The 25,507-nt window shown below is 27.7% G+C and overlaps 1 protein-coding gene across 2 annotated transcripts in view; it reads left to right on the top strand.

Moving 5' to 3' along the window:
* The window catches only part of LOC136980468 (cytokine-like nuclear factor N-PAC), a 91,624-nt gene that overhangs the window by 44,667 nt on the left and 21,450 nt on the right, over window positions 1-25,507 (top strand). The window contains exons 5-8 of one of the 2 annotated variants that reach the window (XM_067276583.1): window positions 861-986; window positions 1,368-1,502; window positions 8,042-8,299; window positions 12,339-12,512. In XM_067276583.1, the coding sequence (XP_067132684.1) occupies window positions 861-986; window positions 1,368-1,502; window positions 8,042-8,299; window positions 12,339-12,512 (693 nt within the window). The remainder of the gene's footprint in view (window positions 1-860; window positions 987-1,367; window positions 1,503-8,041; window positions 8,300-12,338; window positions 12,513-25,507) is intronic. The other variant, XM_067276584.1, reaches the window with a different exon arrangement.

The raw sequence follows: 25,507 nt of genomic DNA, 5'->3' as shown, positions 1-25,507 counted from the left end.
TCATTTTTATTAAAATAAGTACTTGCAATGAATATTCTGGTTTATCAGAAATATTTATATTATTATTTAGAAGTTAAGTTGTGTAAGTTTAAGGTGATCGTTTGGTTATATAAGTTAAGTCATGTAAAATTTTTATCCCAAGCTATGTCACAAATAAATATAATCAAATAAGTTTCTTATTCTGTGAATATTAATTAATAATTACACTTTAAAATAATTTTATATCAGTTATAACCATCAATATACATAAAAAATATTTTGTCAAGAACTTCATAAATGATAATTTTGTAAATTAATTTTATCCATGAAATCTTGATATAATATTTTTTAATGAACAATTGAAAAAGTTCTTAATACTAAATCAAATAATGTTAATAAGATGGCATTGATGAAATAAAAATATTTTGGATATTTTAAAAGCCAGAATAAGAACAATCAAGAACTTGATTAACTTTCGGAATCATTACAATTGAATAAATATGATTGTCTTATTGATTATTTTATTGACTGTTTGCATTAATCATTTTCATTATTTAGATTTTTGTAAAAGATATATAATGTCAGTTATTCAATTCTGGATTGGTTTATTGGGCTTTTAACCATTAATTTTACTTAAATTTTCATAATTTTAGATCATAAATTTTTATAACAAATTTAAATTAATAAAATAACTTCAACTGACTTACAGTTAGAAGAAGATTAAGGTAATTTTAATGTAATTGAAATGGTAATACTTAGGATTATGAGAATAATAAAAACTTTTGGCAAAAATTTATTTACTTTTGAAAACATTTATAAAAAAAAATCAAAATTGTTAAAATACTGCATCGCTGAAGAAGCTGTTGATCCGAATCTTACAGCAACCGATCAAGACAGCTGACTTGCCTAGTATAGATGAAGAAATAGCAACAATATTTCCAAATGGCTCCAACAGATCTGGACCTCTTCGTGACTACTCACGTACCCCTTTCCTGAGCAAAACTAAGGTGAGCTCGATTTGTTTACCCAAACAAATGTGTTATAATTTTTACCATCTGCAATGTTGTTTGTTGTTTGTCGTCTTCCATGTGTGAAATCTGTAAATGCTTCATGGACAATTTATTCTATCTCATGATGATAGAAATATATCTTTATAATAAATATGCTTATTTCAGAATTTTAAATAAAGAAAAAATAAAATAAATAAAAGCCCAATAAACCTTTTAGAAATAGTTATAATTTTATAACAACAATAATACTAGTAATTTAATTTTTTACTTCAATTGTAAAAAGAAAATATTTTTTTAATATGTTTAATATTATACTGTTAACTATATGAAAAAAATTATTAAAACTAAATTTACTTAAGTTTGAATAATTATTTTTAGCTCAAGACTACTACTGATAAAGAGATCCCAAAAACTAATTCTACAGTACCTAAACCTAAAATACAGAAAGATTTGAAAGATCACAATGAAAAAGTGGAAAAGAAAGAAATTCAGAGAAGAGATAAGAAGAGAAAGGTAAAAATTGTAAATGAGTTCAGTTTACTAAAATAAATTTTAAAAAAATTATTTTATAAAACTAATTTTAATTACAAAGAGAATAGAAGAGAATAAACATTTATCATGATTTTTTTAATTATAGAAATTTCCTGTATACAATTACATAAATTTTGTTTATTACAATAAAATAAAACAAAATTTATAATTGTTGTTGTTATTTTTAAAATCTTATTAAATTAAAACCAAATATCAGAATTTAAAAATGTAATAGGATTAATAGGCAGTCATAGTGAGTACAATTGATCATAAATTGCATAAATGTAAATTAAGGACAATCTCTGTTTGTATTTTGAATTAAATTTATTTATTATAAAAACCTAGTGACGTAAATTAGTAATTTCATGAGAACTTATGCTTTTTTGGAATAAATGTAGCAAATTATTTTATAATTTTAAATATGTCAAATATTTAGTAAAAATGTACATGTTTCTCATTTAACAAAGGGAATGCATTCTGCAGAGGTGTGCATTAAATAAATTTTCCTGTTAAACAGGGAAATACTTTTAAAAACTGATTAGTACAAAGCATTAAAATAAATTTTTTGGTAATTTCTGTTTATCTTACTAAATAGTAATATCCTTAATTTAAAAAAATTACAAGACTGTGTGAATTTTAATAAAAGAATCATGCAAAACATTTAAAGTATTTTACTATCTGTAAATTCTTTTTGGTAGATGTGTCATTAGATAAACTGCATGACAGCACTTCCAGAATCTTGACAATATGAGTCTTAGAATAGTTTTAGTAGATGTTGCAGTTGGCTTAAACTATTATGTCATGTGTTCTGTTTCTAGATTAGATTCAAACCATTTCACATTTTAGGTAGCATGTTAATAGACCCCCGAAATGATATTGTGCTGTTAAGCCTATGGTGTTTCCTTATTTAGCCCACGTGACTATGCTGGTTTTGAGTAGCCACTTGACTGTTCATGGAGTACTTGATATTATTTAGTTTAGGGGGCATGGGAGCTCTCTTCCACCCAGGTGCTGAGGTACAATCAATAGTGAGCACCAAGGTGCACGTCTACATGCGAAGCATGTAGAATAAGCTGTAGACCAATATGTGTTAAAAACTGACCAGCGGAGATGAACGTCACATGAAGGGTCAACAATTCTGGGGTGGCATGAAACAGATGGATTGATGAAAAGATTCAAGCTCCTTAATCAGAGCTTGAATCTTATCAGTTACTTGAAAAATACCTACAAAGGAAGTTGAATTTATGAAAGAATCAGCCAAATCCTGTTTTTACCGAAGAAAATGAAAATAAAAGAAATTAGAAATATGTCAGTGGTGAGTGAAATTTGTTTCGTTTGAGTGCTGGTGTAGTTAGTATCTGTGCCGGTCACCATCTTGTTTGTGAACACAACGTCCACAAAGAAGATGGCAACCGGAAGTGCTCCCATATGGTTTATCTAATAACACATTTATCTTTTTATTTTTGTTATCACAGATCATTAAATTATTACAATCTCCTTTTATAGCATCAACTCAAGAAAAATCATGTTCTAAAATATTTATGAATTTGTAGAAAAACTTTGAAAACAAGAATGTTAAAATAAGTGTATTCTGAATTGTTAGAGCATATGTCAAAATATATTTTTCTAATAGGATGTAGGCTTTGTTCTAGTTAGCTTGTGGTTTACTATACTGGATTTTATGTGTATTAATAAATAACTATAAGAGTATTCAAATAGCCAACCTGAATTTTCTATTAATCAAGTATTTGTAAGATCAATACTCACAACCAATAACCAGTGTGAAAACTCCAAAAAGCAAACGTTTTCAATGCCCCTCCTGGGCTCTTTGTCAGGCTTAATTAGTTTCTTTCGTTGGAACTGGATATTTTTTATTCAAAGGTTTCTTAAAGTTGAAACATGCCCTGCTTCCAAAAAATTTTAAATATGGAAGGAATCCACGAGCCGTTTCGAATAATTTTCGACCAGTGGGGATACGTTGTGTGCACGTTGTAATACAATGCATTAATTTTAAAGATGAAATGAATCTCTCTATCGCATGGCAATGCTTATTACAAGATGAATTGTAAATTAATTAATAATATTCAATTATTATGCCTTTGTGTTTTTTATCATAACTTAAATTTATCTTTGTATACTAGTACATTTATCAATTAACAGGACTTATTATACTGGAAAATTATGGATGCAGGTATTTAGTCTTACAGATCAGAAATAATATGTTTTATTTAGTTCACCTGTTAATAAGTCCTGTTAATTGATAAATGTATACTAGTATACAAAGATAAATTTAATTAATAATATATTCATAAGTAGGTGATAATTTTATTACAACGTGCTCACATCGTATCCCCATTGGTCGAAGATTATTCGAAGTGGCTCATGGATTCCTTCCATATTTAAAATTTTTGGAAGCAGGGCACGTTTCAAGTTTAAAAAACCTTTGAATAAAAAATTATCCAGTTCCAATGGAAGAAACTAATTAAGCCTGATGAAGAGCCCAAGAGGGGTGTCAAAAATGTTTGCTTTTTGGAGTTTTCACACCAGTTATTGGTTATTGGTTGTGAGTATTGTTTTTATACATCCCAGTGTGGTGAGAGAGTACATTATTTGTAAGATGAATTATATTCAGGTTACAATTACAGTAGAGAGTCGTTAATCCGAACCCCAGTTATCTGAACGATTTTCAGTCGGACTGTGTCGTGCTGAATCGAACGTTTTTGATACTAGATTTACTTCTAAAGTATAATTTTCATGTTTTTATATTCTTCAATATATTTATTTTGTTTGTACAAAATAAAGAAATAATTTTTAACGATACAGTAGCCTCGATTATTATTATAAAAATTTTCATTAGGCTTAAAATCGACGAAAATTCAATACAAAGCAACACACAATGGAGAAAAATTTGAACATCGGACAGGTTAATATATTTTTTTGTACATAATCGGTTATTTGAACAAATCACTAATCCGAACAACCCCAGTCCCCAATTGATTCGGATTAACGACTCTCTACTGTAATATTTTGGTATAATGATCAGTTAATAATTACTTTAATTATAGTAAGTATAATCTGACTTGTGATATTTGATAAATGAATATATAATATTTGTAAATGACAAAAATAAATTATAAGAATGAATTCAGTAATGCTATAATTGAAGCTTCTTATGTAATGTATCATCCTTAGAGTTATAGAAATATCACTCACAAACCAATAATCCATCAGAAAAAACCAAAATATAAAGGTTAATGAACGTTTTTAATTGCCTTGAGCCACCTTTAGGTTAAAATAATGATTCAGAAACCAAGAAATGGAATGTTACATTTAAAATATGAAAAGAATGTTGTCCAATTGGTAGTTGGTGAAAACATGGTTTCACTGTATGTAAACTAATAGTAAATTTCAAGTAAAACCCTCCAAGCCAGTGACAGAAGTGTAGGTGTCCTTGAAGGTACAGTAGAATCTTATTTAAATGATTGCTTGGGGAGCCAAAAATTATCCGTTGTTCTGTGAATTTATTATATTGTAAACAATTGATTTGATTTCCCACACATCCATGAAAATATCTGTTATTTCTAAAAAATTTTGTTTTTAACCCCCTGCAAATAAGAAATATCAGTACTTGAAATTATTCAGTCTCTTGGGATCTCTATCCTCTATTCTATAGAAACATGTATGTTATAAGATTGACATTATGCCATATACAGTATATATACAACAAAGCTGACAAAAACTGTATGTACTGTAAGCACAAAAACAGGAAAAGTACAGTATATATGCTCATTAGCACTTTCTTTGATTTCACAGTTCATTAAAAAACTTGTCTGTCTTGGTTTGTTTTGATGCTGTTTTTTTCCACTGAGTACAACAACCAGAAGTAGCTTCCTGCCACTAATCAATACACTACAGAAGGGCACGGACCACATGACTACAAAGTTAGCAATATGAACCATGGTGATTATAAGTATATTTTTTTAAATTTATTGCCCAGAAACACCAAAATATTAATTAAACATCAAAAGAACATGATGTTTACAGTAGTTGGGACTGTAAAAAATCTGATGTTCTGAGTTATGGATCTGCTAAAAGGAGGTAAAATTACATGGATTTGGTGAGACCTGGGGAAAAATTCATTATTCCACAATCTATTAAAATGAGATTCTACTGTAATTTCCATGTTGATTCTACTTGCCTTGTAAATTTCCAACATTTCAAAATACGTAACTTTCAGAGTACCTCATGCATGGTGAATAAGTTGAGCATTGTTGATGTATTCTTACATGTCCTCATTTATCATGGGTGATTGTATTATGCTATGTTAGGTAGCTGCCCTTGTTTGCTTTTTGTTAATTATGTTGAAATGTTTCTTGTAAATGTTTTAATGAATGCATTATTGTTCCAACATACTGAAGATGTCTGCCTTTTCTATTGTCCAGAAGAGGTATGAGTTATACTTGTGAAAGGCAGATCTTATTGTGTTTTCGACGCCCCTTCTGGGCTCTCCTTCAGGTTTTTACATAAATCTGTTGCAAGCTGTTCATTCAATTTTTTGAATTTCATTTAGAAGGCATTCGATTTCTGATTGAAAACGTGCACACATTCCAAGATATTCAAATATTGGATAATCATATGAAATTCTAAATGCACACAAGATTCAATTCAAACCATTAAAAAACCAATACAAAACCAAATGCTATTGTCCATTAGGACTTGCCATGCCATGGAAACCAACATTTCTTTTTTAAAATTAATGCATGTTGATTTGCAACCTGCCTTAAATATTTTTGTATTGGTTTTTTAATGGTTTGAATTGAATCGTGTGTGCATTTAGAATCTCATCCAATTATCCGATATTTGAATATCTTGGAATGCGTGCATGTTTTCAATCAGAAATTGAATGCCTTCTAAATGAAATTCAAAAAATTGAATAAACAGCTTGCAACGGATTTATGTAAAAGCCTGAAAAAGAGCCCAGAAGGGGCATTGAAAACGTTTGCATTAGTAGAACAATTTTGCTCGGTTACTTAAACATTTGGTTTAAGTAAGGTTGATTTTATATTAGTGTAACTTCTTTGTAAAACCTGTTAGCATTGCAACAGCTTTGATGTCAGCACACACATTCCACTTATGCTCATTATAATTTATATTGTGCAGCATCACTTTCATGTTGTTTTAAGTTTCTTTGATGTAAACATCATGAGTAGTCAGCTGAAACGAACAGATGCTGTTGCCATGGTGCAACGAAACTCCTTTAAGGCTGGATTTAGATGAGTCAATAGAACCTCCACTTTGTAGGATTATGTGCTAGCTGAAGTTCCTTCAACAAATGTGGTATATTGTTGCAAAAAATTAGATTGTCTGTCATTGAAAAAATTTCACATTTTCTGATTCCCTTTTTCTGTAATAGGACATCTTAACTTCTTTCTCCAAAAGTTTCCACTGTTGGTTTTATATTTTATTTAAACAGTAACAGAAAGTTTATCTAAAAGAGGCATTTTTCTGCAAAAAGGTCATATCTCTTAAAAAAAAAAAATTGTGGATAATAGAACACTTCAGATTCATACTCAGCACACTAAAATACATAAAAAAAGTCAAGCTTTCTTTCACAGGAGGATTTTGAAACAGAACAGTGTTACAGAGTATTTAATTAACCAGAATACTGGCTTTAAATCTTATGTGATTGCTGTGATAATTTTTTAATTTTTGTTAGTTTTTGTTACAATTAATAAGTTTTATTTTGCTTAAACAACACCTTAAATAGTTTTTCAGCATGACTTTAATTTATCTATATGAATAAATGAATGTTTTTGACTCCTTTTCATAAGTCTGCATTAGGTTTAAGAAGATTTGAACTTAAAGTTGTTAAACCTGATGTAGAGTGGATACTTGTGATAAGTAGTCATGAAAACAAGTCAAAAACATTCATTTAAATAAATTAAAGTTGTGCTGAGAAAAGTATTTAAGGTGTTGTTTAAGATAAATTTGTTTCAGCTTAGAGAAGTTTTTTAAGTTTTATTTTCTTTATAAATCTTATTGTAGATTTCTTTTGGAATGTTTTTGTTTTCTTTTTGCCTTTTTTGTTTGATATCAAATTTACTTACAACTAAAGAACCTTTTAATATATCTAACTATATTTTATAACAATTTAAAATGTTTGTTTAAATTCCTATACCATCATGAATGTGAAGGAGTTAGGTTTTTTACCAATTTTGCTTAAGGGACTAAAATTTCTAGTTGTACCACTGGAATTGAATTAATTTCACTAAATACCTACTTAATATCAATATTTCACAACTTTTCTGAGATTGGATTTAGAAAATCTTATTAATGAAAAAGAAATTGTTTTAAGAGCCATTAACAAATTTGACTTTATTAATTATTATAAATTTAGTATATCTGTCTTATATTTTATTTCTTATTATTATAATTTATGAATGTGATAATGATGTAATTTTAAATATTTTTTTACTGCATTACCAGTATATTAATATTGATATTGATTGACATTTCATTAGGATGAAACAAATTTATCTTATGGACCAGCTGCTGTAAAAAGAACATCTTCAGATAGTAGCAGCACAAGTTCACTTACAAACAAACGTCCTAGACCAACTGACAAAGTTGTTGGAGCATCAAATTTAGCATCATCCATTTATACATTTACAGAAGCTTCAAGTTCAGCGGGAGCTGATCATTCTCATCATTCTTATGTCAACTCATCACCCAGTAAATCATCAGGACTTTTAGTTAGACCAGCATATGTTCCCAGACCTGTAAGTATAATTTTTTAAAATTAATGTATATATATATAATATTTTTATTAGATTTATTAAAACATTATAAAAAAAGTATAAAAGATAGTTATTATTAAGGTTTAGAGTTTTGGATGCAAAATTTTATATGAATGGGTAAATATGTCCAAAAACAATCAGTATTTCTTTTGTGACAAAGCATATCGATAAAGTAATAATTACATTGCATGAACATACATCATAAACATTATTTTGAAGTTTATTTTAGTGTACTGGTAGTCCAAGTAATATTCATCAGATCATCATTCATCATCAGAAATAACATTGCTACTTTTCTCAGCACATTAGAGGAAGTTATTTTAACTAACTACATTTAATTTCTTATGTTTGAAACAAAAGTGTTTCTCTTGTCAGTAAATATGTCTATATATGCCAAAAATTAGTGTTCCACATCCAGTGATACAAGCAGCACAAACTTTGTTTTAACTCTGTACTCTAAATCTAAAAAATCAGAATCATCAAGACTTAAGATGAATTCTGTAATCTTTCTGTAGGTTTCACAGTTAAAAACACCTGTCTCAATCCATACCCCAGCCTGTAGTTACCCTTGGTAACTACAGGCTCTGGTGGTAATGGTAGTCCTGATTTAATGTTACAACTGAATTCTTGCTGGTGCTTTCTGTAGTTTTTTTAATGTTTGAAATGAACTAATTTGCAGTCAAGTTAGGTATACTAAATACTTAGCTTGGATGTCACGCCAACAGTTGTATTAACACAATTTTTTGTTCAAATTCTCTTTGTTATTCAAACTACCTGAGGATGACATGTGTAAATTACATCGAAAGCTCTAGCACAAATAAAGTATTTTTGTTAATTTCTTTAACGCCTCCTTATCTGCAATCAAGTATTCCAGTCAGAGAGTTTCACACTTTGAAGTGAACCTGTCTGAAATGTTACATTGCACTGTGATTAGAATTCTAATTATTGTAATAATGTTTTAAGCTGTAGTTGATTTTGTATAAATTTCTAAAGATAGGTGAGTTTGTATTTGTGTTTATATATCATATTACATTCATTTTATCGAGAATATATATAATAATTATTATTTAATTCTAAAATTAGCATTATCTGTGTATGTTTTGAATACAGTTAAACCTCACTTAAGTGGTCACCTTTTTGGATATACAATTTCTGGCCATATAAGTGAGCTTGGTCACCTTAGTGAGATTATGAAAAAATTGACAAGCAAAACTGAAATTAGAATATTGTACTGAATCCTGTTAAAAGTTTAATGTAGGTTATAAAAGTAAATAAAACAAAAATAAAATAAAAAATTTACCTAATACTGTAAACCTTTGCAATACATTCTGTCAAATAAATACCAGGAATTGTCCATTTCAAAAGCCTGTGTAAAAGATATGAAAACAAACATTTTGCTGTAAGTTGGTGCTAGTGTACTTAATTGTTGCATGGATTTGTAGTGCCATCTGCCAACCAGTTTATTTACAACTGTTGGTTTTATCATGATTTTTAAAATGGACAAAAATACTGAACAAAGATTTTGTCTAAAATTTTGTGTTGCTAACTAAATTTTTTTGCTGAGTCGTTAAAAAATGCTGCAGAAGGCCTACAGTGAGTTAGCTTTATCCAAAACACATGCATACAAGTGATACAAAGCATTTAAAGATGGCCAAGAAGTGGTGGAAGACCTGCTTCATTCTGGTTGACCTTCAACATCTTCAACTGACGAAAACATTGACAAAGTGAAGGAAAATTGTCATTCAAGCTTGAGAGAGATAGCTCAGAATCTGAACATGTTTCACAAATCCATCTTCACATTTTAGTTGATGTTTTGGGCATGAGATGTGTTGCAGCATGACTTGTTTCAAAGGAGCTGAATTTTCTTCAAAAAGAGTATTGGTAAAAAAATTGCTGAAGACATGTTTGCACAAGCTAATTCGGACCCTACATTCATGGAACACATCGTAACTGGTGACAAGATTGGGTTTATGAGTTTGACACACAAACCAGCCAACAAACTTCAGAATGGCCAAAACAAAAAAAAACCATGTCAAAGTCACTCAAAAATCAGTCATGTTGACTGTTTTCTTTGACTGTCATGATGTTGTTCACTCAGAATTTCTTCCAGAAGTACAAACAGTCAACAAACAATATTACATGGCTGTTATGAGGCATTTGAGAATGTTCACCAGAAAAGGCCAGATTTGTGGAAGAACAATTCTTGGGTGTTGCACTACAATAATGCATTGTCTCATACATTAACCCTTGTATGTGGGTTTTTAACCAAAAACTCAATGAATGTCATGGACCAAGCACCGTATTCACCAGATATGGCCCTGTGTGACTTTTTCCTTTTCCCCAAACTCAAATTACCACTTTGTGAAAGACATTTTGAGTTGATTGAAGAAATAAAACAAAACTTGCAGAGGGAGCTGCAGGCCATACTGGAAAGCACTTATAAAAAGTGTTTTGATGACTGGATTATTTGTTGGCAGAAGTATTTTGCATCAAACGGGGCCGAGGTATTTAGGTATACTAAATATTTTGTCACCTTATTTTGAAGGTGACAAAATAAACTTGGATGATTAAACCAATATTTTGTATTTTATTTAACAATTCTTGGTATTTATTTGACAGAATGTATACAGTAATTCAAACTTTCATACAGAATATATGTACAATGGATGCAAGCTGTTTGCAGTAGAGTTCAAGTATTGTTCAATACATTAAAAAAACTTTCAAAGTATTGAAATTTCTCATACAGCAATTATAGTTCAGTAGATGGTAGATGGAGATACATGAACTCCTTGTCAAGTCATCTGCATTTGTGCAGTAATTTCATATCTAGGAACTTTTTTTGTGAACTTGTATTGGATGGTCTATGCAATATGTAAAAATGGAGGATGTGAAAGAATAGCATGTGTGCATTAAATTTTGTTACTGGATAAAGGTGTTGTAGAAACTCATGGAATGTTTCAAACAGCATTAGGAGAAAATGCATTAAGCTTCACAGCTGCTTGTAAGTAGTTTAATTGTTTCAAAAGTGCCTGTTCAAAAGTGTTCATTGAAAATGATTACTGTTTTAGCTATCTCGCCACAAGCTCAATGCCAGAAAACATTGACAAAGTGCTTACATTTATCATATGATTCATGATGTCTGTGAGATTGCTATCAGAAGAGCAGAAGCAGCATCATATGAACATCTTTCAGGAGCTTAAAAAGTGGGCCACAAACAATTTAGTTTCTGTCAACAATAATTACTAATAATGAGAGTTGGGTTTTACAAATATGATTCTGAAACCAAACAATCATTCCAGTTCTCCATGTCCCAAACAGCTTGCCAGGTGAAACCAACAAGTCAATGTTGATTTATTTTTTGACATAGATGAAATTATCTATAAGGAATTTGTTTCACAATGTCAGCTATAAATGTGACATTCTACTGTGATATTCTTAGGAAACTAAGAGATATGCTGAGGAAATATCCCACAAAGTTGTGTGTACCTGGCTTTTCCATCATGACAATGTGCAAGTCCACACATTTTTGCCATGTAACACTTGGCATCCAACATGATGCTTATCTATCCCCCACTCACCTTATTCCCAGATTTGTTTCCCTGCAATGTCTTCCTATTTTCCAAACTTAACCTCAAGTTTGGAAAATACGAAGATGATTTGCAACAGTAAACAAGATCCAGGAAAAATCACAGGCAGTGCTTTTCCTGCCTGTGACTTATGAACTTGATCATAAATGATGTTTTCCACAAGACATTTCTGGAAAGTATGTTGTTATAGATGTTTACTTTCCTATGAAGATGAAGGTGGACAATAATATCTACAATGAGTAACCTTATTTTCCAGACATAGTTTGCAAAGCTTTTGGGTGGTACTCTGTATATTTGAACAGTATTTTTATATTTTTATATAATATTTTTAAAGTATAAATTTTGGAATTATATTTGCAAATGTAAATAGTTTTGTTTTTCTATGCATATGTACTAAGTGAAAAAAAAAAATTATATATAAAAACATTTTTAAGGTAACGCCACCCTTGGACATTGAATGTATGTCAGAAACATTAAGGCAGAAAAACGTTAAAGCATCCAATCTAAAGTTTGGATTTTTAGGATTAGGAATAATGGGAAGAGGAATTGTAAAAAATCTTCTGAATTCTGGTCATCATGTAACGGTGTGGAATCGGACACCATCCAAGGTAAATTGTTTTAATTAACAGTTGAAGTTTTAAATAAAAATATTTAACAGACTTTGATCATTTTAATTGTAAGAGTATTAAGTTTAATTACATTACTAAATTGATAAAGTAATTGTAACTGGTTAAATTCACATAATTAAATTCTAATAAATGCATAATATTGAAAATATTTTGAAACAATAAACTTTCATAGAATGTTTTTTTATTGTTTGTTTAGAATATGCTTAGCAATTATTAAATCATTTTCTTCCTAAATAATTCTTTTAGTTGATGTTGAATAATTATAATGCTTATCAACAATAATTTTAATTATTAATAGAATCATTGTCAATTTAAAGACAATTTATTGATAAAAGACTATTTCTACCAATGCAAATTATAGTTTTCTGTAAAAAAAAAGTATCTAGATTTAACTTATTGAACAGAAATACATATATTTATTGAATGAAAATGACAGAATAGACTACCAAACTATACCTTAAGTTACTGAGACAATTTATTTAAATGTAACTGATGTTTTTGGCCTATTCAATAGGCCATTCTCAGGTTTAGTGAGAAACATCATTTAACCTGAGGATGGCCCATCAAATAGGCCAAAAATATTAGTTACGTTTAAATAAATTGTCTCAGCAACTTAAGATGAAGTTGGGTGGTCTATTAATTATTTGCTGAGTGTGTTTTTTTAATTGACAAAATATAAAAAGTTTGATAAGGAAAATTATATATTAGATTAATCTGTTATCTTCTGATGCTATAGTATGTATATATCATATTTTTTATTTTTATTATTTGATATTGTTAATTTGAAGTTAATTTAAAAAGTAAACATAAACTGAAATTTATCTCAAAAATTTAGTTTTGTTTTTTTTTTTTGAGAAACTATTTTTAGGATTATTTTCTGTTTGCTTAATTACAGTTTAGTGAAGGCATGTTCAAGTAAAATCAATAAACTATTTCCAAAAATAATTTTTTTCAAATAAAGCATTATTGAATTATGGCCATCAATTTATTAAAAGTATTTTGATTTATATATGTTTTCATGTTCAAAATTGTTATACATATAAATTAAAATTCTTCTATTATGAGCATATTATTTATTTGTTCATGTTTATTAATTTTTATTATTTATATATAGTGTAATTGTTTTTATCTATGTTATTTTTATGATTTAGGAGCAGTAACTTTTAGTCTTTAAGGACTTTACTGATTGTATTTGAAAATAAAATAAAATAAATAATACAATTTCTAAAATCTGCATAATTTAAAATTTTAAGTAAGAAACAAATGATTTTAGAAATTTTTATCTTCATTTAGTATAACATAACATTATTTTCAAGAGTGATTGAAAATTTGATTTATAGTAGAGATTTGTAAAGATTCACTTATATTTTGATAGAAATGATTTGACCATGTTAATCAGGAACACTTCATGATTTCATTTGATCTGCTGGTTGAGTGTTGTGTTTATTTTATAACATTTATCAAATGTGAAAATTTTCCTAAATTTTTTTTCAAAATTAAATTACTTACATTTTTAACTATTGAATAATAATACAATATGATTAAACATTTCAAATTCAAAGAAAATATCTAAATGCAAGTTATAAATGTTATGTAATATACCTTAATTAATGTAACTAAGTGGTTAAAAAAAAAAGATAATTACAATTATGCAATATAAAATAAAACAGAGTTCTGTAGATAAACAGAAACCTAAATTACTAAATTATTTTAAAGCATATTCTAACATATTTTAAAAGTAATAAATAAAACAATATAATTTGATTTAAGTGATGGTAGTATAAAAGTCATTTATATTCAGCAACGTTCTGATCATGTTTGTTGTATGACTATTCTGTTATATCATTCAAAGTACTACTGGCTTGCCAATAGATCTTGCAACAGTAATGGAAAGTTTGGTTTGTGATCAAATTTGACATTTTTTCATTTGTCAAGAACCAATAGAATTATGTAATGATATTATGTATTTAGTAATGAATACAAATGTTCAATTTGATTTTGTATAAATGTGAAATGGAGAATATTCATGGATAATAAACTGTTAATATGTAAAAAATTATCTGATTTGATATAACATTGGATTTAAAAAGTGTAAGAAATAAAAAAAAATAAGAATTTCACTTGGAGAAAAATTGCAAACAATTTATTTCTTGGGGTAATAGACCTATTTTATGTATTTAATTCTTAAATCAAATCATTTCATTATGTTGAGCTTATGATAGATACTGTTACAGTTTAACAAAAGATAAATAACAGTTAACTTTGAATATATCTGCATTGTGTTTATTTTTGGCATGTGTAAACAAGTAAGACTTCAACAGTTTATAAATGTCAAATACATTAGGAACTATATTGAACTGTAATGTAACATTGTTCAAATGAACTTCAGTGCACCTCAGTGAAACTGCAACATCTAATGAAAGTGAACTATGGGCTGGCCTGTTACTTTTAAGGCAAATTACATTATTTAACCTAAAATCCCAATAGCCCAAAATAATCTAGCAATTTCGATTTCTAGTGGAGGATGTTTATTATTACAGAAATTATTAATTAGTACTTTGATGATTATAATGTATGTTATTATGTGCCACCAATTTGAAATGTGGATAGATGATTACAGAAGTTTGATGTTAATGAACATATATTTCCATTAAGAAAATTAATTTTAGATCTGAACATAACTGAAATTTTCCACTATAATAATAATAAAGATAAAACTACACAGCATATAATGTAATCTAATTATTTTATCTTAGTCACAATAAATATGGAAATAGTCAACATTTTCAGTAATATAGTTTTAAAACACATCAATGCAACAGAACAATTTTCCCATTGTTTTAAAACTGAATTGTACTTAAGCCAAGAAGACTCAATCATAAAATACAGCCTAAATGAAAATAGAAACAAAACAAAAATATTTTTCAAAGTTACCTCAAAACTAAATAAAATTGAATAGAGTGATAAAGTTTCAGCTTCTTTAAAAAAAAAAAAAAAAAACATATAGATCGAATCTTACAACAAATGTAGATTTAAACCAAATTATTGAGTTGTTAATGATTAGTTACTAATTAATTTGACTAGAGGTAGGCATATATACTGCTATCTCATGTTAATTTTAATAAATTATAATAAATTAATTTTTAATTTAGAAATTACTGCTTCAGTCTGATTCTTTTCTTCCAAAAATTTCTAAATTAAAAATTAATGCATATTATGAAAGAGCTTATAAAAAAAACTTAATGGTCAATTGGGGAAGTCACTCATAATGGTGTTTCACTTCTTTCTGTCTCATTTACTCTTAAGAGATATTCTATAAATAGCATTTTCATAAGGTTTTATCTCCCCAGGACTTCTGTTTAGTTGTCTAAACTTTGCATTAAAATGGGATATTCTTTATCATATTTTGGTATGCTATATCTTCTGTAATGCCATAAAATCCTCATATACATTCATTTATTTCATTAAATTTACATAGAATAGATTCTAGGTTAAGCATAATTATATAATTGATATGTATTTTAAACAATTTACAAAGAAAATTTAAATTCGTAAAATTCTTCCAGTAAGTTTAAAACATCAATTCTTGATTTTACAAGTAAAGAAGTTAAGGCTTTTTTTGAGATTGTAAGTTGGATGGGATTATTTGTTAATCAGGGATCTTAAAAGTCCATTAATTTTATGGGCCTTAACTTCAAAAAATATCATGAGTTTACCTGCATGTTTTGGTGAAGCTGCTTAAAAAATTATTTTATTGGGTGATTATTTTTTTTGTTAGTCAAAAAAACTCTGTGGTTCATTAATTAATTCTAAATAATATATTTATTTATAAAAACTTTCACCTTTAACTTTACATTCCAGCATTTATGTTGAAATTATTATATTAATTTCATCTACAAATGTATTGAAGGAAAGCTATAATAAATGTTCACAGAGAAGTTTAAGTTAACATAATTATTTTTTGATATACTCAATGAGATACGTTTTTAAATTGAATAATTTTAGGAAATGATTCCTTGTTTAAAATCCAAACAAAATATATGTTGGAATATGAAATTATTGTGAAACTGCATCATTAATGCAATTGTATAAAAATGATACTTAAAAGTAATTAGTTGAGTTAATACACTGTTTTTGTCTTTTGCTTTTAATAATAATAATAATTTTCTTGCCAGATAACACCATTACATCTTATAAAAATATTTCAATGTGCATTTCTAGTTTTTTTTTTTTTTTTTATTAGAAAGAGAAGTAGGAGTTTTCTGTTAATTTTATATATATATATATGTTACCATGAATGATTTTCTAGCAATTACAAAGTAAATGTAAATGCTTCTTCATTCTGTCTACAGAATATGTTTTTTCACGTTTAAAATAAAAATTTAATTATATTTAATTAAGTTAATTTAATTTAATTAATATGTAAGCGTGTTTATAAAATTCGCTTTAATTTTTTCTTACTTTCCATATTTTTCGACTGCAAAGATTGCTTTAAAAAAAGAGATTGAAATCATCGTAGATCGAAATGTAATTTTAGTACTCTTAATGACTAATATTATAGAAAAATTGCTAAAATATTTTTAACTTCTAAATTAAGAAAAAGGAATTATAAATTTATTTTTCTATATTTTATATGTTACAGGCCTCCAAACGGTTCACTATTATTACTATTTTTAAATTAGTTATTTTTTATCAACTATTTCTGCGATATATCACAATTTCTAACTTTTTCTGCCGCTATGGGCAACGACATTTGTGTGACGCCAAACTCTCACACGTTACTTCATTAATTAATGTTTAAATACTTAAATTGCGACGCCCATAAGTGTTTCTCTTGTTGCACGTTGAAAACTTATTGTTATTATGTGACTTGAGTTCTTAAAAATGTTAGTTACGCAATATCATAAATTTGAGAGCGCGCAGTCTAATGTCGACAAATTTTTTTCGAAATATAGGTATTTTAATTCCTTCAGAGTTCCTCACAATAACCTTCATACCTTCAGTTTGAGGGCAGGTGTTAATAAAGCAGTCTAAATAATGTTTTATAAAATTTTGGAAAGTTTATTAAGGGACAATTTAATAAATTTGTAACAGATTGCGGGATTTATTGATGAATAATAAATAAAAACAGTGGTTTATTTTCCCAACTTGTTAGGTATATAATACGGGAAAATATTGGAATCGTGTCAAATTTTGATCCTCTGATTTTATTGCAAAACTCCGCGTATTGAGGCCTCCTGAAACCAAAAATGGGCAAAAAAAAAAAAAAAAAAAAAATCCGTGTGTATTGCCGCCTATTTCGTTTAAATATCCCAGGATAAGGTAATGATTAAGAGTCGAAATTTAGCGCGGGAGCTCGTGTATAAAAGGCATTGGTGCGATTAAATTTTGGTGGTTATAGATCAAGGAGTGGAAGATCGATAGGAGGATCACGTGTCATAACTCGAGTGAATCTGACTTCATGAAGATTTTACTCGTTATTAGCATTTATAATTTTATATAAAACTCGTCTCTACTCTGAAAATAAATCTATTTGCAGTTTTGTAATTATTAATAATATAAAAGTTGTTTTATTTAAACAAAATCTCGTAACGGTTGGCGCCGCAAACTAATTTCAAATTTGTTCTATTATGTTTCGCCGGGAAAGTTATGCATTTCGTTTCTGGATTTTTTATTTAATGGAATGTCTTGTTTTAAGTTTTAATAATTCTTCTACTCTGAAAACTTTTTCTAATTAATAATTTTAAGTAATTAAAATTTTTAATTAGCAAAATCTAAGATGACTCATTAGAAAGACCGGTAAATATACAAGCGATTTTTCTCTCGCCCCTTTTTTTGTTTTAAACGAGACATGCCGTATATGTTCTAATAGACGTCTCCTCGTTTAATTATCGAGCTGACCGAACCTACGGTTATGTTCTACAAAAAATAAAGAAACCGAGTAAAGAACAGATCAAAATATAAAGATATAGCAAAGGATAATTAACGACCTTTTCGCTCTAATTTTGGTCAATCGACTCGGTTACGACACACTCGCAAACGAAACCGGAAATTTCCGAGTTTCAGTTTCGCCAGAGACCGGAGTCTATTCGAGTCTTCGCTGTAAGGCCGCGTTTATGCAAAGGCGAGAAGAGGGAAAAACACGCAAAAACGAATTTTTCGGACCAGAATTCGCAATCGCGACACCGTTTATGCACAAGCGAGAAACGAATTTCTCGTGTAAACATGCGAGAAGTGTACACAAACGCCTAGACCCCGTGCGAGAATTAGTTCTAGATTATGCCGCTGCGGCAAATAGCGCTAATAGCCGGATCTCGATTTGCGGTATTTTCTGTCATAATTACAAATTATGAATGCTTTATTCGTGATTACTATTAGTTAATAATGAAAATGAGTTAATGTCTTTTAAACAAAAGAAAATGTTCTCAAATTAAATTATAACGTCAAATGAAACAAAACCCATAACATTCGGACTCGACTCCTTACAAATAATGAATATCATCATGGCCAACTAATTTTATTTCAGTCATTGTTTAGTCACTTTTTTCTTGCTGAGAGTTACTATTCTTACTTATTTTGAAGTCATTTTCTTTTCGGATGCCTGACGTTATCTGCTAGTTACGTATATTCTTAAGATTTATAAACAAAACATTTATCTATAACGAGAGAAATACCTCGATACATCTCCAAGTTCGTGGTTGTATACTATTTCTGTATGTATGAATTTATTGATCAAATCGGACATTTTGGAGTGTCTCCAACACGATTAGATTTTTGAAGGTATCTGTCTTCAAAAAGGATGCCTGATAGATAAGTGATTTTGTATAGAATTTGCTGTCGAAAATTTATAGAGTCACGCTTAATCTCCGATTCAGATTAAGTACAGTATATCAGTTAATTTTTATTTGATTGGACGAGAATTTCTGATTATTAGATAAAATTATCCGTTAATTTTCTCGAGCTTTCGAATTGCGATGTTTAAATGAATCGCGATGCCTATTTCTGCTTGTATTAATTCTATTAATTTCTATTGTTTGGTGTTTTGCTATATAATTTTTGATATGGGTAACAATTCTTAATTTAAATCGTGCAAATTTCGAGAATATTAAATTTAAATTATTCGTGTCTCGTTATAAACTGTTGTGTTTGTGCTCATAAATAAGAAATCGTTCTATATGATGTAAATTTTTATTCGCGTTTTAATAAACTTAACGAATGGTGTCTGTCACGGACGTTGTATTAACACTCAGTTACATAATGTACTGCTGTTTGATAAATGGTCTAGAAAACGTCATAAATACATTGTATTTTCAAGTTATTTAGCCATATCTGATATGGATTGATGTAAAAGGAGTGGTCATTTCGGTTATGGCATGGTATCTTTTACGTATCACAATAAAGTCAGGCTTAGAATATTGTGTTTTTTGTTTATATACGTCATTTTTCCGATACCAATAACGGTATAGAAAACTAATAAAATTTTTATATTTTTGATATATTTATTGGTTTATATTTTCTGTTTGAATGGTTCCTTGAATAAAAAATGTTTTACAGAGCATCGTATTCGATGTATTTTATGGATGGATAATTTATGGTTGTCCTTTATATATTCATCGCTATAATATAAATTTTAAGAAATGTATTCGAATGTTAAACTGCGATGATCATTTTATAAAATTTGTATTGAGAGTTTACGTTTACGTAAATGTGAACTTGATTTTGAATGCTAAATCCAGAAATTAAGGCAAAAGAAAAATTAAAGACAAGTAAATTTGACAATTCCGAAATATCAGTATATTATTTACACTGTTAATAAGCAAACAATAAGCAAAAATTCTTGTTGGCAGAAAGAAATTTAAAAAAAAAAATAAAATAAGTGAACCAACCAAGCATCACACTTTACTTCTATTGGATAATTTAAACTAAAAATAAAGAAAAATAATTTGAGTGGTATCAAATTTTTGTTTAAAAAGCGTGTAAACTAGTAAAACATTTTGGAGTACTAGTTTATAGTATTAAATTCCATTTAGCTATTTATTATTATTATTATCAAGATTTATAAATTTAAGAATTACAAATAGAATTTATTTATTGGGCTATAACTTATTTTCATTCTGTTAATAAATACAGATGATAAAGATTGTAAATATTATCATTATCAAGCAGACGGTCTATGATTCAAAGCAGATCCCATTTCTATAATATTGATAATATAAGATAATTGATATTTAGTAATTTCTAAATATTGGCATTATACTTCTTAAAGATATTACAGCTACAATATCCTGAAAAATCAGAAATCTACAATATTTTTCAGTTTAGAATGCAATAAAATATTTTTGTTCACCCAATTACAAAAATTCTGCCTAGTTTGAGAAACTTTTGAAGTGTTTTTTAAAATAATTAATTCTATTAATAATTAGTTTTTCTCTGGCATAAATTGTTCTTGTTTTATTTTTACATATGATGTGTTTTTAGACTAAATCTTTTTTAATATTTAATAACTTAAAAACTAATGTGGATTAGTCTCTGTAAACCTTGTAGACTGGTAGACTTATCTCACAGCAGACAATGTCTAATGTGAGATAAGTCTACCAGTCTACAAGGTTTACAGAGACTAATCCACATTGTGATACCATACAACAAGCCAACTATATATTAACTTAAAAACTGTTCATCATCATCACAATCACCATTTCTGAAAATAATGGCAATAAATATATGGTTTTATTGTTTATAATTGACTTAAGTAAAGGAAAAATATATATATATTTACCCATTATTAGATCTTTCATCAAAGTATTCATTTTGATTATCAATGGGGAGAGAAATTTTGATAATTTAAAAATAAGAAGAAATAAGAATAAATTAAAGGTTGAGGCTAGTCTTTATGTTCTATTATTGAAAAATTATATTTCAGCTATCCTGTAGAAAATAGAAGCTTTAAAGTAAGGACAATATATGCTTTTAAAATTATTTTACTTATGTAATTCAAAACTTGTTCACTGAAATGAATTGAATAAATATAAATTGTAAATAAAAATAATACACTTTGCATTATTGAGTTAAGTTAAAAGTAGCAGAAGACAGAAACAAGATAAAACAAAAACTATTAACATCAAAAATAATTTTTTTAAATTGTGATGTCATATCATATTTAACTGATGTTATCAACAAATTAAAATTCAGCTTTTAAAACAAATACAGTACAGTATTTTGAATTCAAGCATAAAAATAGATTTACGTAATCTATTTAGAAACTATTGCTTTTATGTTTATAATTTAAATGAATTATATTTAGTATAAAATTAAAATAAAGGGAAAATAAGGACCATTGATTCGGAGATATGGCTTAATATCTTCCGAATCAATCTGAAAACCTATAAAGGTAATGGTAGCAATTATTACAGATAAAAATAATACCAGAAAAGTTCAGCAACAATGTTGCCAACCTTTTAAAATTATCTTAAGTATTTTAAATACTAATTAAACTTGGGTTCTGTTTTTATGTAAAATGGTTTCACTAATAACTGTAACTTAATCTGCATATACAAAAATATAAAATAAGAATTTTTATTTTTCTGTTTTATATATATATATATATATATACTTTTTTGATTTCATTAATTTGATATTTCTAAATTTTGAAAGTATTTAAATGCAAATAATAATGTTATTTGCATTGTATATATTGTATAAAATAAAAAATAAAGCACATAATTGAAAGCGAATTGCTATTTTTTACGAAGCAGTGTATATATTTATTTTAATCCTGTTTAATTTTATGTACAGTACTTGATATAGTACTATATCATAATTCATTACCACTGTGTTAACTATTATTTATGGTTACGTCCATTTTCAATATTTAAACATGATAGACCTTTTTTTATTGTTATTAAAACGTTTATTAGAGTAATATTGTTTTGATGTTGAATACATCTGTTGTAGACAGATGTTAATCCATAATTTCATCATATTTTCGTTTTTAGGAAAGTCAAAGTATTTAATTCTTTTTCTTTTTATCATTTTCGATAATTAAAACACTCCAAAATAATACAATTCGACATTTAGTTAAAATTACGAAATTAGGATTATTGAAATCTCTAATTTTAGTTGGCTTTTGGAGAAAGAAACGTCATATGAAAAGTATATGGAATAGAAATGCGAGATATTGTTATACCATAGTACTCATAACTTGGTTTGCGTGCTGCTTAACGTATTTACTCTAATTAGTTCCGACTAATTAGATTTAATTAATCGAGACTGATTTTTGAAAACATTTATTTATACGATATAGTACATTTACATACATTAGTAATAATGTATGTAAATGTACTATTAATTATAATGTATTATTGATTATCAGATTTGCGGATTATCTATGCAATATCGAAATTTTATTAATGGTGAAGATGAGAAATAATGTGCTTGAAAAAATCTTTAATACAGCAGGTATACTTGCATATAAGTTATATACTCGTATATTCAAATATCAAGTAGATCTTTGCAAGTCATTAACTTGTATGTGTTTTAGTCTACTCGGAATTTTAGCTAACACGTAAATAATTTATAAATTATTTTTTAAATAAATAAAAGTAAAAAATAATAATTGTCGACACAGAAATAAAGTAAACGATTATTCAGATTGGCTCTTTCAATAATGGCTTATTTCGTTTGTATGATAAAATTAAGATGAAGTTGTTTTACTATTATAGAATAATTGTTGTAGTATGAATCCTATCTAAAATGTTAAATATGAGAATGTCGATGAGAGAACCATTAGAACATTACATTTCTATTATCTTAGTACGTTAAAATTGCTAAGGAATAAAGTTTGTGAAGAGATTTCTCGTTTTGAGTTTGTATGAGTTCATAAGTTTTAAAATATAAGATCAGTATCATTCAGGCTCTCTTTTTAGCGTATTATTTGCAATTTTATAAATATAGAATAATTTTTTTTTTTTTATGTACATACCTCGGATTATCCGTTTTCTCGATGATGATTCGTGCACAGCTTCCCCATCATTAGCATCGAAAAACGAGAATACACTATATTGATATATATATATATATATATATAATTATATAGTTGTCTTTTGTTATTAAACACGTCGATTTAAAATTTATATTTATATGCAATAAACTTTAATTACATTCACTTAAAACGGATCTGACAAATTGTTACATTTCGTAAAGATAACGACGAAACGTTTGCTAAGAAAGTAGCCTCAATACCTGTATTCGGAAAACGTATTTTTGATTTGGAATGTAGTTAGTTAGGATTTTCTCTTGAACAGTGCAGAAAATATATATAAAAACATTGTAAAAATACATAATATTCGATGAGAATTTAGTAAGATGTTAGGCTTTTGAAGTTTTTAGTAACGAAAGTAATTTGGATGGACAAAATTTTTCATCGAATTTGTCCTTCGTGTCAAAAAAAAAAAAAAAATGTTAACTAACTACAAATTTATGAATCAAACCTTGCTGTTGAACTATGGGGTGCGAATCTTTTTAGAAAGCTCAAAGAAAAAGTATCGTTAGAAAGGGTTATGATTGCTATATAATCGTTACATCAAAAATTGATTTGACGTATCTGTGCGCGCTTTTTTTTATTTTTATTCGGAATGTAACTATACTATCAAAAACTAAGAAAATTCTAATCTGTTAGAATAAAACCTAAGAAAGTACGGCAACTCTTCACCTAACGTCGTCGAGTAAAGGTAAAAGTACTGTACATTTCTAATCATTTACAATAATCGTTTTCCAATTTTTATAAATAGTAAAACTGATTCTATGAGATGGGAAATAAATGCTGAAAGTTGCAAACACGATCCAATTAGAATAATAGTAACCAAATTACATCTTGTTTATATCAATAAGCCCGTTGTAAAATTTGTTTCATTGTATGATGCTGAGAACTTTCCTGTATAAGCCAATACTATGCTTTTACAAAAACTTATAAAGAACACAAATAATTTTTACAAAAAAAGAGAGGGGGAACTAGAAGTCTTTTTAAATAGTTTGAGAACCACTAGAATAAAATAAACGTTATGAACAATTAGATTCTTTACGCATTGCTAGTTCGGGAAGAAGGAAAATTCGTCAGATGCCACTACATGCATATAAGTTACTCCAGTTATTTGTGATTTGTCGAAAATAATTTTTTTTTTTAAACAAAGAACAAGATGAGACTATGATAGTAACTTTATGCATGTATTGTGAAGTTTTTGGTGGAATAGCAATAAATATTTGTAGCCTACGGTGAAAAGTAAGAACCGCCTGTATATGTGGCGAAAAATAATCTTTATACTGTTTATGCGTGTATCAATCCCCAAAGTTATTCTCTCCCGAAATATATGCAATTATTATTGATTTATTAAATAAATTTTAAAAAATATTGACCTTCGATTACCTTGTTCTTGTAGACAGAGCTCTAAACTACTGGTTGTAGTTTAGTTTTTCCTTATATTTCCGCTTCTCGTTTGCATATTTTGAAGCGTCTGGGTATTGTTTTATGTTATCGATGATAACGTAAAACAAAAGTATTGATTTTTTTTAAATGTAGCATTAGATTTTGAATGGCGATACTTTCATTTCGGTTTATCATGAACTATCGAAATATGTTGTGAGCAAAATTTATTCCCAATAAATGTATTTATTCGTAAATATTTTATAAATTAAATGTTGAAAATTTTTAATTTTATACTTTACGATTACGGAAGAAATCGCATGTGTAACCTAAACTCTCAAATCAGTTTCTTTTCTTTTTAACTTTAAAGCATATATAATATGTTATTGTTGGTTAATTGATAGCATTTAAAATCACATAATTCAAATTTTATACTGTTATATTAAATGCATGTGATAAAGTATGACTCATCTACCTAAAATAATATTAAATGTTGTTAAATAGAAAATAAGTTATATAATTAGTTAAGTTGAAAATGAATTAAAGTTATTTAAAAACA

The sequence above is a fragment of the Centruroides vittatus genome, unplaced genomic scaffold (genome assembly GCF_030686945.1).
Source record: "Centruroides vittatus isolate TY-2023 unplaced genomic scaffold, ASM3068694v2 contig_7, whole genome shotgun sequence".
Lineage (NCBI taxonomy): Eukaryota > Metazoa > Arthropoda > Arachnida > Scorpiones > Buthidae > Centruroides > Centruroides vittatus.
The sequence above is the reverse complement of the archived record's forward strand: the minus strand, read 5'-3'. Positions and strand labels throughout refer to the sequence as shown.